This window comes from Camelus bactrianus, chromosome 5 (genome assembly GCF_048773025.1).
Source record: "Camelus bactrianus isolate YW-2024 breed Bactrian camel chromosome 5, ASM4877302v1, whole genome shotgun sequence".
NCBI classification, from domain to species: domain Eukaryota; kingdom Metazoa; phylum Chordata; class Mammalia; order Artiodactyla; family Camelidae; genus Camelus; species Camelus bactrianus.
The window spans coordinates 101,669,924-101,684,493 of record NC_133543.1 but is presented as its reverse complement, the minus strand read 5'-3'; the positions used below and the strand labels follow the sequence as shown (position 1 = coordinate 101,684,493).

The 14,570-nt window shown below is 52.1% G+C and overlaps 1 protein-coding gene across 2 annotated transcripts; it reads right to left on the bottom strand.

Annotated features, from left to right (window-relative positions):
- Positions 1–303: 303 nt before the first annotated feature.
- On the bottom strand, positions 304–12,627 carry ACKR3 (atypical chemokine receptor 3). Of its 2 annotated transcripts, XM_010948151.3 has the most exons (3): positions 12,496–12,592; positions 11,378–11,473; positions 304–2,204 (listed from the first exon to the last, which is right to left on the bottom strand). In XM_010948151.3, exon 3 carries the CDS (start codon positions 2,176–2,178, stop codon positions 1,090–1,092), a length of 1,089 nt encoding a protein of 362 aa, XP_010946453.1. In that variant the 5' UTR covers positions 2,179–2,204; positions 11,378–11,473; positions 12,496–12,592; the 3' UTR covers positions 304–1,089. The 2 variants fall into 2 exon arrangements, with proteins under 2 accessions (XP_010946453.1, XP_010946452.1); XM_010948150.3 differs by lacking the exon at positions 11,378–11,473 and having other exon boundaries at positions 12,496–12,627.
- Between the last annotated feature and the right edge of the window lie 1,943 nt (positions 12,628–14,570).

The following is a 14,570-nucleotide window of genomic DNA, read 5'->3' as shown; positions in this document are numbered from 1 at the left end:
CTCCCCCAGGATGAACTCTTCATTAAAAGGTAACCCACCAATGACCCTCTTCTTCAGGCCGTGCAGTGAGTAAACTCCTGGCCTGTGCGTTACCAGGTAAACCTACACAACACTCACACTCCAGTATTTTTCCTTTCATATCATTTCATCCAAGTTAACCTCTTGGGTTTTGCCTTGCTGGAGGCACCCTTTTCCTTAAGCATTTTCATTCGGTTGATCATGTATGCTGTAAATATTTGAATATTATTCTCATACCCGCCACCTGAATGCCAAACATGCTTTTAAAACTGAGACTCAAATGCCTTCTTTTAGGAAAAGAAAAATCTTTATTAAAAAAAATAACTTACAAATGGAAAGAACTCTCTGCAATGCAGCTGTTGATTTTGTGCAGTGTTGCACCTGGAATAGTGTTTGCTGGGTTTGCTTTCCTGCAACGTAACTTTACAATGCTGTTTTTGTCACCAACTGCGCTACAGAGCAGTCTTCGTTCCCCATCCCAGACCGGTCCAAAGCATCACACAGATATAAAACTATCGTAAATAAAACATTTCAGCCAAGGCTGGCATATATTTATATATTTATGTATTTATATATATATACTTTCAAACCAGCTAACAATGAATGTCATCCTTAGTCAAGACAGAAGTCAAACTAATCTCAAAACTACAACACTGAATATATGTCAGCATTATACCTCCCATACAATCTTTAAAATATATTTCAGCTTTCTTTTAATAAGGTACACCAAGAGTGAGAAAATAAAGTCTTAAGATTTAAATACAAATCATCATATAAACGTTCAGGGAGCAGAGAGTCCTATTGTACAGAAGTGCAGGCAAGCCAGCCCCACGGCTGATCTGATGAGCAGTGCGGGCTGCCACCTGGTCGTCCTAGGACGCAGAGCCGCGCAACAGCCATGCGACAGCCACGCTGGCCCGAGAGAGAGAATGGAGCCCCAGAGACCCTGTCCCCCTCTTCACGCTACTCAGGCATCAAGCCTGAAGCCACTTGGCTTTATTCTGGAGAACGATGCAGCCCGGTGCCCTGTTGGGACCCAGCATCCAGGTCCCGGAGGCTCTGGGAAGCGCATCACTTGGTGTTTTGCTCCAAAGCAGAGTACTCGGTCTCCGACGCCCTGGAAGCGTCGATGAGCTTGGTGAGCCCCGTCTTGGCCGAGTACTTGAAGATGAAGGCCTTCATCAGCTCGTACCTGTAGTTGCGGTTGATGAAGCTGTAGAGCACGGGGTTGACGCAGCAGTGCACCAGGGACAGGCACTGCGTGACGTGCAGGGCCGTGAACAGGAAGTTCTCCAGCTGGCAGGTGAAGGGGATGTAGTGCAGGATGGAGAAGATGTCCAGCAGCACCACCACGTGGTAGGGCAGCCAGCACACGAGGAAGACCACCACGTACGAGAAGATGATCTTCCGGCTGCTCTGCTTCTCCTGGTCGCTGGACGAGGCGATGGCCCGGGCCAGCAGGAAGTAGAAGATGGCGATGACCGAGAAGGGGATGGCGAAGCCCAGGACCACGGAGACCAGCTCCATGCTGATCAGCCACTCCTTGACACTGTGCTCGGGGTAGAAGGACCGGCAGTAGGTCTCGTTGTTGGAAGCGGACGTGACGGTCTTCAGGTAGTAGGTGTCGGGAAGGGACACACAGAAGGCCAGCAGCCACACCAGGACGCACACGGCACGGCGCACCATCTTCTTCCTGCGGCTGGAGGTGTTGGCAAAGTAGGCGACAGAGAGGTAGCGGTCCACGCTCATGCAGGTGAGGAAGAAGATGCTGCCGAACAGGTTGATGGAGAAGATGAGGTGAGTGATCTTGCACGTGAGCTCGCCCATGGGCCACTGGTTGTGCTGCACGAGGCTGACCACCCAGACCGGGATGGTGACCACCACCCACAGGTCAGCGATGGCCAGGTTTAAGATGTAGCAGTGCGTGTCGTAGCCCGTAGTCTTGGCCTGGATGTTGACCCAGACGACCACGGAGTTGGCAATCATGCCGATGACGAAAATGAAGATGTAAGTGAAGGCGAGCGTGTAGAGCAGGACGCTCTTGCTGGGCATGCCGGAGCACTGCAGCGTGTCCACCGCGATGCAGTCGCTGCCGTTGCACGGCCAGCTGAGGTCGGAGAAGTTCCCCGGTTCCGAGTAGTCAAACATGTGCAGATCCATGGTGCCAAGGGCAGCGATCAAACGGCCTGCGTGCACAAGCCAATGGAAAAAGGTGGACAAGAAGAACAGCTCCGTTAGGAAACACCCAAGATCTGGAAAATGCTTTGCCAGTGCCCCCCGCCACCCCGCGCCCTCCCCACCCTGTCTGCTCGGCGGTTTCGCCCTAGCCCGCAGTGTCTTTGCAGAGAAACAAGAAAAGAAACCAACCAGGACAGAATCTGCAAAACCAAACAAAACACACCCAGACTCTAAGTCCACGTGGTGCTCACAGAGAGAAACAGTGTTCGCGTTCTCCGTCTTACAGGGCTGTGTTCCCAGACATCACCAGCCTGGCTGTGCCCAGGATGTGAAATCGACAGAGTCCAGGGGCCGGAGAAACGTCACTACAGGCCCAACGGTGCTGCTGGCTGGCTCGTTTTCAGCTGGGGACAGCCGAGCCATTTTACCTATGTCCCCCAGAGCGGCGGGGTGGATCTCCTCCTGGCACTGGTGTATTATTACAAGTGTCCTGCTCTGCCGTCCTGGGAGACCTGCAGTTTATAGTCACAAAAGCCCCAGGAACGTGGGCAGCGTGTGGAATGCCCTGCGGCTTCCCTGAACCCTAAACCTCAGCCTCTGACTTTGCCAAGTGATTCACAGCTAAGCGCCACCAACCAGCTGTCCCAAAATGCGGGCCACTGCCTAGTTTCCATCTTTTATTTATCCAACTGCTCTGAGAGCAATTCATGCCAAGACTGAACGCACAAAAACCACCACCTGCTGCATCTCTGCAGGGGCTGTGACTTCTCTCAACTGTCTTCCCTGCTGACCCGACATGAGGTCAACATTCTCAACTGTCACCATTGTAACACCTGGGGGGAATCCAGCCCCAAGGAACCACTGTGCCCGGAAACGACATCCTCACAAGCAGCTGTCTCCTCCTCTGACCCCTGCAGTCCCTCCACGGCAGCCCCACTGTGTGACTGTGGGAGGAGGGGTGTAAGTGAAAATCTTCCGCCCGAGAGGGTGCTGTTGAGAGTTAACTCCTATAATGAGGAAGCTGTTCCTCCTTCTCACCTGTCACAGGTAATGACTGCGAGTCACGCTTATTTGCCAAGTTCATGTAACGTGGACTCCAGGCCACCTGCGAGAGCTCCCTGGAGCACGATGGTCGTGGGCCCGTGCCCAGGTGGCCCCACGAACAGTGCAAAGGGACACCACTGGGAATGCACCCGCCTCCCCGAAAGGCCTTCCCAGTTGGGACCGGGATCCAGGCTCCTCGCTCCTTAGTGTTTAGCTTGAGACTCGTTAGCCTGCCGTCCGCCACTGCTCTCAGGGCGCCAGCACCCACGTCCCAGGGCTCTCTCAGAGTTCAAGGGCCGAGTTCAGAAGCTAACAGCGGGAGCTCAAAGCTTCACCCCCCGCCCCTCCCTCTCTTTAAAAGTTTTGGGGTTTTTTTTTAAGTTTTCAAAAAGCACAGCCCCACTTAATTCTTGGCCCATATTTGAAACTGACACTTACCAGCTAAGTAAGTGGTAAGTGTCCCTCCCCGGAGGGAGACCGGGAGCTAGTAGAGGGTGGTCTGATGCATTTACCTCCAGGCTAAGTGAACCCAGTCCCCCGAGGTGAGACACTCAGCTGCCTCCCAGGACCAGGCTCGGCCTCACACTCACAGCAGACAACCCACTCCTGGATCCCAGTTAGGGAGACTGCCCACAGGCTTCTGTCCGTTCTCCTCTGCGGGTTGTAAGTGAACCCCAGGTCCCCTCCAGGTGACCTGCCCCGGCCTTAGTGTCCATTGCTGCTGAGGGAGGTGGCTGGGCCTCCCAGGAGGAGGTTGGAGCCACGAGCCCCTGCAGCCAGGAAGCCTGTCGGTCCCCAGAGCCACCCCACTAGGAGGACCCTTGGCCCTGGGACCAATGACTTATTGCAAGACCTGATCCACAGCACAGGCGGGCACCCACAGACACTCAGCAAGGTCAGGGTAGGACAAATAAACTCTTGCCATTAAGAGATATCACTTACATATGGAATTTTAAAAAAATGATACATTTGTAAAGGAACTCATTTACAAAACAGAAACAGACTCACAGACACAGAAAACAAACTTACGGTTACCGGGGGGAGAGGGGTGGGAAGGGATAAACTGGGAGCTCGAGATTTGCAGACCCTGACCACTGTGTGTAAGCCCGATGAGCAACAGGGTCCCACTGTACAGAGCAGGGAACTGTATTCAGTGCCTTGTAGCGACGGAGTATCTATCCTGCCATGGACGAGAGTATGACAAGGAACACACGTGTGTATACGGACGGATGACACAGGATGCCGCACACCAGACACTGACACAACCTTGTGAACTGACTAGACTTCAAAGACAAATGAAGGAAAGACTTTGGAATGTCCTGTCCTACGATGCGGCCCGAGGACCCCAAGAGGACATGGACACTCAGAGGATGCCTTTGAGAAGCCAGGCCCCCGACCCACTGGGCCGGCCTCAGGGTGGGCAGCCAGCCCCAGACCGCGCCTCCCGCTGCCCTGGGCCGCTGACCAGCCCGGAGCTGAGCCCGCCCGCTGCACACCCCGCTACCCGACTCCAGAGGAGCGCGAGGCACGATGCGGGCTTTGCTCTCCGGCATGGCTCAAACCTAGTGACTTTTTTTTTCCATTTCCTTAAAATGAAACACAGTTGCAGCGTGGCTTCGCTCACTGAGAGCTTTCACGCCGTGACGTCGTCTGGCCCCGGAGTCCCTGCAGAGCGGAGCAGTTTGGCTGGAGGACCAGCCGCAGCCCTGCAGCCGGGCAGAGGGGGCCAGGGCCTGGGTGGGGCTCGCTCCCCCACTCCCCCCGCACCACTACAGCCCTACCAGGCCTCGGGGACGCAGCCATAAACACCAGGGTCGTCCCAGGGGCGGGGAGAAAGGAAGGGCCCCAGCCTTTGTTGGTCTGACTTGGATGCCAAGCCCACACCTCCATTTCCACCCCAAGGAGTCACTCTGCTCGCTTGTGTCCTCCAGTGTCCAGGCGAGGACGCTGTTCAGTGTGGACAGAGGGACCCACACATGCAGGGGCCTCCAGGAAATGACCAGGCGCCAGTGTCCCTCTAGACCCGCACTTCTCCCACACGACAGATCGCCCACACTCACTCCTCTGGGGCTGGCCAGCCTTCTGAGTTCCTAGAGCCTGAGCTGTGGTGGGGAAGGGCTCAGGGACCCCAATCAAGTCCTTCAGTTCCTGCCTCGGCCCTCTGGGCGAAGAAAACCTGATTTAGTGATGTCTGAGCCTGAAACGTTACTTACGAGCTGGGCACACCCGCCCCTGCATCCGTCTCCTCTCCGCTCCCTCCTGGGGGGCACATGGGAATCTTCCAGGAGGGGCTGAGGGGACAGCAGAGGCTGGGAGGCTCCTGGCTGGAGCTATCAAGCCAGCTGGCCCCACCGATCATCGATCACTGATCATCAATCATCAGTTACCAATCAGCCCTGGGTATGCTGCAGGGGTCAGTGCCCTGACCGCCCACCTTCTTCTGGGGGGCCCACCAGCCCCTCCCCTCCCAGGGCAGGGGCCTCATTGGTGGAAAGAAGCAGGGAGATCATAGAGAGAGGAGATTCCACAAGCCGTGCAGCAACCCAGCCCTCCGCAGATTTAAACGGGATGCTGAAGAGAAGGAAAAATACGCCACACAATGGCCTGGCCTTTGTCGTTTGCTGTTTTTTCATGCATTTTGTTTTGGAAACAGACAAGGGCTGTTTCCAGAAAAGAGAACATTATTTGACAACCTACCACGTTACGTCGAATGTGGTCCTCGGCCGCCCGAGCGTGTGTGCAGGAGGTCTGGGCACTGAGCTCAGTGTGTGACCCTCCCCGCAGATGAGAATATTCCTAAGTCACCAGCGTAGGTTTTAACAAAGATGCTCTCAGAGCCCCTAGCGTGAGCAGGGATGGGATACAGCCACCACGAGACGTCTGCCCAGGCCCCTGGATCCCCAAGGCCCGGCTTCCAAGCTCCCAGCAAACCTGAGGGAGGAGGGAGTGAGGGAGCCACCCACGGACTCCCGGGCCACTCCGACCTCCTGAGACCTTGCACTTCCACTCCCCTGGAGCAAAAGCAGAGCATCACCCCATCCAATAGAGATGGCCCACTCCCTGTGTGCCAACTGACTAAGACCGGCCAGCCCTGGCTCCTCGTGGACACGGTCACACGTTCCAGAGGTGTGGCTGGCCCAAGTGTTCCAGGAGGGGCAGCAGCGCCCTGATGATCCCGGGACTGGAGGAGACGCCTTCACCCCTTGGACCAGACCCCCTCTGCTGGAACAAGCTAGCGATTCCGTTCCCGTCCGCTTGGGCCAGAGCTCAGGAGGGGCTTCTGGGCGTCAGCCACACCTGCCCACCGCCTGCCTCCCCCGGCCCAGGGCAGGAGAATGATAGGCCACTTCTGACACAGGTTGTAACATCTGCATAAGGATTCCTGATGGAGGGGAAAAACGGGGCTTGGAAGAAGAGATTTTTCCGGTCTTGGATTTTGCAAGTTCACACATCTCCTCTCAAAACAGTCACAGGTCCCCACATGCATGTGCAAGAATGTTTACTGAAGCACTGTTTATACACCAGCAAAACAGTGGGGATGACATCAGACGGCTGTCTGGACTGCAGCACGGCCACACAGAGGAAGGAGGCGCTCACCTTCACGAGCACGGGAAGTTATGACACACCAGTAAGAGAAAGATACACACGCACACAGAGCGCAGTCTCGCGTGCAAAAAGGAAAAACAAAAATCATGTGCATTTTGTAGGTAAATACATGCGCATAAAGGCATGGAAAAAAATCTGTGTGAATGTGACTTTGGGCTGGGACTGTGGGATGAGGGGACAAAGGGGGAGCTGTAGTTCTACTCTATACACGTCTGTATTATTTGGAACTTGGCATCAAGAATTATGTAAATTTTTATAGAGGGAGGAGTGTTCTACGGAACAATAAAGGCTCATGGTCCATTTTTCCAGACCAAGAGACCCCATGTGAGAACGAAGCAGTAGGCCTCACTTTGCATTCCCTTTCTCCCAAAACGCGCTGCTTTTCTCTTTGAGCCCTCTTCCTGGGGGTCGCTTCCGAGAGATTCCGTGCCCGACACCTGCAGCCGGAGGGCATCATGCTTCCGCCAGGAAGGCAGTGGATTTTCCTACGACCTGTGGACGGAGGACCAGCAGCCGTCCATCACCGCCCACCACGCCCCCCCAGCCCGGGGTCTGTAAAAGGACTCCTCTACCACTCGGGTCCCCACGTGGTGGAAGGGAGATGCTCCACTCATCTCTCAGGCTTATTATTCATCCACCAAGTCTCCTTGGCAACCACTGTGCCACAGCAAGCGGCCTGACACATCCAGCTGCCTCTAAATGCGTTCCCTGAGCTCATCCGGCAAGCTGGTGGCACAGCCAGAATTAGAAGTCTCCAATTTAGGGTCTCCACAGGGTGGCAGTTTGGCCTGCAATAAATATATCCTTTCACTGAGTAAAAGCCACTCCCTCCAGGACAGAGACTGCCAAGCGATCAGGTATCTGGCTGGTGTTCCCCACAACTGCCTTCAGTGTGTTTGCGATTTCCCATCACTACCCTGGAAGACCCTTCTTGACCCCTTAGTGCTTCCCATCCCAATAAATCCTGTTCCAAATACCCCCTCTGCTTCTCCCACCTTCCCCCCAGCCAAGTCTGGCATCTCCACTCTACCTCACTGGGCTGTTCACCTGTCTCCCCTCCTTCCTCCTCAAGCGCCCCCACCTACTCCCTGTGTACAGGGCAGCCAGCAACCTCACCTGGACAGAGCAGGTGTTCGATGACTCCATAGTCAACAGATGAACAGTTAATAAGCTCCCCCAGACCCGACATCCGAGGCCGTTAACAGAAACGGAAGCCCAGAAGAGACCTTTCTGAAATCCTCACTGAGCCGAGGTAAGTATCACCCATTTCTATTTGGGGGCCTCTTCTGTGAGGGGCACTGCTCTGGAGCATAGCAAACCAGAATCCGCACCCGCCCCCAGGAACGCTCCAGCGAACAGAGAATGTCGCGAGGGCAGGGGGGCGGTGCTGGACGCCCCCGGAGCAGCACAGTGGGGGAGCCCTCGGGAGGAGGGGGCGGTGAGGGGTCACTGAATCTGGCTGAGCAAGCCAGGCTGGGCCTGTCCGTGCAGGAGCCACCGAGGTCTTGAGCAAGGGACTGGTTCTGGGGCAGAAAAGGCTTTTGAGGACGGAGGCGACACAAACCGTGGAGAAGCTTGTGGCGGAGGCCAGGCGCAGAGCAGGCTGGAGGCAGGTACCGGGGTGCCGTGCAGAGAAGGTAACACCGCCAGGCCACCCCAGCTCAGACACCCTCCCTCTGGGCCTCTGTATTCATCAGGACCTCTGCCTGCAGGTGACCTTCTGTACTGGCTTTCTGCAGTTGGGACCTGTGTCCTCCCAAGGAGGAACTTAAGGGAGCAATTTAGTCTTGTCCCCAGATAAGATCACCCAGCTCAGCCCACCCACTGCTACACACCCGGAAACTGAGGCCAGACAGGCGAAGGGCCCGGCAATCTCAGGGACGAGGCTGGGAACAGTGATCTTCACTGTCCCGGCAGCTTCCCGGAGACTGTCCAGTGGGACTCAGGCTCTGATCTCTGGCAGAAGTCCCGCCCCTTCTACCTGGCCAGGTGTAATTCAGGTAAAGAGGGTCGGCACAAGCTCGAAGGGTCATTAAACAAATCAGTGGGGTTTGCTGTGTTTCTTACCAGCCCTGCATTAAATCTATGGGGAAGTCCAGGAAAGTTTCGGCCCAGGCTCCAGGGACCATCTGCTGGGGCTGGGAGCAAACCAGGGACCGTCTGTCCCCCAGTGTCCCCCAGACAGAACGAGGCTGTCCAGACTGCCACTCGCTGGTGCCCCGCTGCTCTCACTTTGCACAAGGAAAGAATTGCTTTGACTTTGTAAATAAGTGTGTTTGTGTCATTTTTTTAGATTCCCCATAAAAGTGATTACAAAACAGAAATAGACTCACAGACGCAGAATACAAACTTATGGTTACTGGGGTTGGGGGAAGAGGGGAGAGAGGGATAAACTGGGACTTTGGGATTGACATATACAAACTGCTATATACAGAACAGATACACAACAGGGCCCTACTGCAGAGCACAGGGAACTACAGTCAATGGTTTGTAGTAACCTGTAATGAAAATATTATGGAAAGAATATGTGTGTATATATGTGTACGTGTATATATATATCTGAATCAGTAGCCTTTACACCAGGAACTAACACAACACTGTAAATCAACTATACTTCAATAAAAAAAAAAAAGGAAGGAAAAAAAGAAGTGAGCTATAAAATATGGGAAAAAAAGAGAACTGCTCTGAATCATTTGAGAATTTAAAAAAAATAATAGAGGGAGAGAAATCCAAACCCTAATTCCGACAGAGGCCACCTATTTCCGGAGTCCTCAGACACGCGTCACATTAACACACTGGGCAGCCTCGTCCAGTTTATGTGTTGGGGGAGACAAAATGAACCCCACATCCAGAAACCTGATCGGTTCTATTGTGCTCAGCTGCCTGACAGGGAAATGATGTTGGACCCAGAAGGAGAGATGCAGAGATTCCCACGGCACAAAGGCTGCCGTCTGGGTTGACCGGCTGTAACCAGAGCCCTAATTCCCACCCAGCCTAGGGCCTGGGTGAGGCAGTGGGAGGTCAGCCAGCCTCGGACAGCCACTCACCATGGGCCAAACACAACGGGGTTCCCAGGAGAATGCTACACAATCTTTGACTTAAAATTGAGGGATTCTGTTACAATAAGAAACTGGAAGATGCCAGCTACCCGGCCGACAGAGCTCTCACCACGCGGTCCCCAGGTGGGCCCTGCTCCTTTACGTGGCCCCTGGCCGAGAGCAGTCCTAGCCCCCGGGGCAGTCTCAGCCTCTCCGCCCTCTGAATACTCAGCACGGTAACAACCAAAAAACAGGGTCAGCTTCCAAACCCACTTGGGGCTCAGTACAGGTTTCCTTATAAAAATACGTAATTCTCTCATCACTTTAATAGTGATGCAACGAGGTTTTACCCCTCCCCCGTTTCTAAACAAGTAGATTTTTCCCTGCAGAAAACCATCAAGCATTCAAAATCAGAGCAGCCCTCCCTTTACTCCTTTTCTTCTGTTTGCTTGCTTTTACTTTAATAAAAAATACGTGTCCCAGAGCTACAAGTTTCCAGACTTTAAAACCACTTGACAGACACGCCACCTTTGGTTTCTTTCAAAGTTCCACCTACACACAGGCAGTTCGGTCGGAAGGCCTTCTAATACCATTTCTGTTCCTGAGTAAAACCAAGTTCCTTGGTTTCCTGGATGAAAAGTACAAAATACTGCCTAGCTCCAAATTCCATCCATGTTCTGCAAAATCAGAACAACCTGAGGTTCTGAAAGCTCTAAGGCTTTTTTTTCGCCTCGGTTTCTCTTAGGGTTCATAGAATGACTGTCTTTCAGTCTCAGGTTTGAATAATTTCCACTGACTCCCCTCACGTCGTCTGGAAAACAGGAGCCTCTCTGCCTGGAGTGATCACACAAAAAGCCACTGTTCCTGATTAAGTAGGTTTTTTTGTTTTGGTTTTTTTTCCTCCAGAAAGCCTATACTTTGCCTGTTCTGGACCTGATTAGCAACCATAATACCTTCCCAAGTCTCTGCAGACTCACTGTTACTGTAGGGTAACCTCACCTCCAGAGTCCTGACTCCGCTAAGCACGGGCATGCTTCCTGGGCTGTACTTTCCGGAACTTTTTAAAAACTCTGATTGCAATGCACACCCCCTGAAAAGTCACATGGGCAGCAAAATAAAGGCAATTCTCTATTCTCTTCTGTTTTTCCACCCCATCCCTTGCAGTCCCCCCCCCAACCCCATCTCCAGGAGGCTGTGCACATTGGAGTGTTTATGGCAGAGACTGGGAGGAAAAAGAGCAAATTGTTTCCAAGCTCGAGCTCCCATGTGCAACTTTGCTTTAGAAAAAGGCTTTGCATCTGGGGAAGCTCAAGCGCTGATGAAAGCGGGGCAGGCAGTTTATCCATTTAAAATCCATAGAAAGTTAAGCACAGACACCAGCAGCCTCCACTTTCCTTTCCAGGCCAGCCTATTTGATCTCCGCATTTTCCTGGAATAAATAAAGGGACACAAAGGCAGCATCTGCACGGTTTAAAAAGAAAAGGAAAAGTTACCACAGCGAGACTTTGCAGAATGAAGTTTCAGGGGACGTCAGTGCACCGAATGCCTTCAAAGGGCTGTGAACTGTTTCAGGGGGGCCTCTCCCACTTCTGGAAAATGTAATTATCCTGGTGTGAGCAAATGAATTGAAAGAGAAAGAAAGAAAGAAAGAGAGAAAGAAAGAGGAAAAGAGACAGCCAGTCTGACTTTTACAACTTCTCATTCTCCCTAGAACTTAGAAGTCTTGGCTAACCACCCATCCCTGACCTCACTCCAAAGTTGTTAGTCTCAGCCACCCCTTGAATCTTCATGCAGGCTCACAAAATCAAACGAAATTCACATTTTATTTCAAGAGTGTAATTAAATTGCAAACTCCTAGGCTCGTGAGTGTTCTCCCCCCTCCTTTTTTTCCAACTGAAGCTGGACTTAGCACCTTCTGGGAGAACAATAAATACTCAGATTAGATTAGGAAAGATGCAGTCAAGAGACAAGACTGCCGAGCTGTATTTAACATTCACCATATAGCTTCCGGATTTATAAGACCTGGTAATCCTCCAAAGCAGTGAATTCAGTACACATTCTGGACCCACAAAGATTCTCAGTGTAGTTTTCTTCTCCACTGAAGGATGTCTCTTGATAAAGGGTACATCTTTCTGGAATAACGCCTTCCCTGACAATTCTGCTTCCCAATTGATACACCAGAAGTGAAACAGGTAAACAGTGGTGCCAAGCTGATCCCTATGCCAACTTCAAGCAAGCTAAACGGGCCGTCTGCATTCTTGTAAAGTTCTCTGCTTGCTGGAGCAAAACACCCGCAGCAGCAAATCAACACCAGGATTCCTAAATCCAGCGAACACACACAGAGAGTGCCTTCCCCAAGTGACTGCAGACAACCGCCCTTTTTACTTTCTGCAGCCAAGGTGAAGCCCCAAGTTAGCAGCCGCACTTTGCGATGCAGCCGTGCAACGCGCAGCCTGTGCTTTCGGAAGCCAGACCTGCAGGCTCTCAAGCACCCATCACAGTGATTAAGAAGATCTCTGCAAAAGAACACAGCTTAAAAGCAGACCCCCCTCTCCACCAACTGCCGTCTTCCCTTCTCTCCCAAGCAGGGCTGCTGACCCAGTTTCCTTACCTCCCGGCTGGGCTCCGGTTTAGGGCTCGCCTTCCTGGCTCCTGCGCGCACCGCCTCGGGGCTGAGCAGTTCGGAGAAACTGTGAGCTCGCGGGCTGCAGACTTGCATTATATACACTGCAGGGAGGCGGCCTCTAGATGGCAGCTTTGTAACCCGCATCTCCTCCCACCCTCCCTCCCACAGCCACCTCCCTCCTCGGCACACACACACACAAACACACACACATGCACACGCGCACGCACACACCCCTCCTGAAACCCCGGTCTGTCGTTTCTGGCAAAGCTCTCCCACGCATGCACACTCTTGGGAAACCCCAGCCTTCATTTGCAAAGTCTAATGAAGCTACAAGGTCCAGACCCCAGGGGAGGAAAATGCGTCAGCAGAAGAAAAACCAGAGGGGCCCCAGAATTTTGCAAAATCATCAAATATTTATCTGGTCTCAGGTATATCTTTAATAATCCCATTAACAGCCAAGAATTCCTTTGAATTCCTCTTAGCTCTAGGGAAGACTTTGTTCCCAAGACAAATTGCTCTGAACTTCTGAACTTCACTGCTGATTTCTTAAGCCTGGGTTTTCTTTGTTAAATCCTCCGAAGCAGCAGTGACAGTGCTGGTGGGAGCGATGACTCGGTACTACATCACGTACCCCCAAAGCCGGGGAAAGAGCCTTCCTGATAGATTTTATTTACATATTTTACTGGTAAAGGACTTTAGGTCCAAAGGCCTAGAAAGGCCAATGAAAATGAGATTCTGAAGCGCTTACTTGGTGCCAGGCACATGTTAGGGGGATCCTAAGTGCCTTTCGATAATGTCTTTCTGAAGTGAATTTAGCAAACATTTCTTTACAATTAGAAATCTACGTTCTTACCTGGAAGTGTGTAGCTAGAGTTCTGTCCACGGGGGAATTCGACCTACAAATGTGCTCCACGCGGTTCTCACCTCAACTGCCCTACTTAGATAAATCAGCTGGAAGGCAACGACCTAAACTTTCACTTTTAAAACCACGCTCCCGGAGCTCTTCTCCAGAGTAATGAGCAGCCTTGTGGGTTTTGTTTTGCCTTCTGCTTCTGGTGGAGTTAGTTCTGTGAGGGCGGCTCAAGTCACTTGTGTGCAGGCACCTTGGGCCCCACCCCCTCCCCAGCTGCAACTTTTTGAGGTTCTTTTTATACTTCCACTAAAAATAACAGCAGACGGCCAAGTGCTGAGTCTAGAGGATTGGGAGGTCAAACTCTCACGCAGCTAGAAGGCCTGGGTGCAGAGAAAGCTCTTAACAAAAGAAATATTTTGTTTAGATGAAACTTCACGGTGCACAGTGGAAATCATTCGAAAATGGGAGCTAAGAGCACACCTGCTCTGGGAGGCTCTTGGAGGGGGTCTGCCAACACTGTCCCTGCCCAGTCCGGTCTCTGTCCTTGAGAACTGGCCTGATTCTTCCTCGTGGCATCTGGGCACCCAGAGCCCCTTCTCCAAGCTCCCAGGGTGACAGGTGCTATAAATTCCCCACAGGCAGTGCACTTAGGACTTAGACTGAAAGAATTCGAGCAGAGCTTTTTTGGTCTTATTTTCTTTCTTTCTTTCTTTTTTAATTGAAGTACAGTCAGTTTACACTGTTGTGTGAATTTCTGGTGTACAGCATGGTGATTCGTTTATACATGTATATTCCTTTCCATATTCTTTTTCATTATAGGCCATCACAAGGTGTTGAATGTAGTTTCCTGTGCTGTGTAACAGGACCTTGTTGTTTCTCTTTTTTTTTTTTTTTTTTTGGTTCTGTTTTCTCCTAGCGGGTGACCCTGTGTCTAAGCCTGATGGGGATGCACCTGCCGCGGCCAGAGCAGAGGTCTCCTCTGTGACACTGACGCACAGGCTGACTTTCTGTTTCTATGAACTTGATCTGTTCTTTAGAGAACGCATTTCTCCTTTGGCAGGTTTGGGTGTGAGACTGAAAGCCAAGAGAGGTCTGAATCTGCTGTAAATTAAGTGTGCTGTTTCAAAGAAAGCACGCCCTGTTGATAAACTTGTGACAGGATGCAGTTGCTAACGTGGAGGAAGGAAAACACAAAGTAGTTGTTTGA

What these genes read in the sequence shown, in the direction of transcription:
- ACKR3 (XM_010948150.3), bottom strand. Translation starts at nt 2,178, where the DNA reads ATGGATCTGCACATGTTTGACTACTCGGAACCGGGGAACTTCTCCGAC.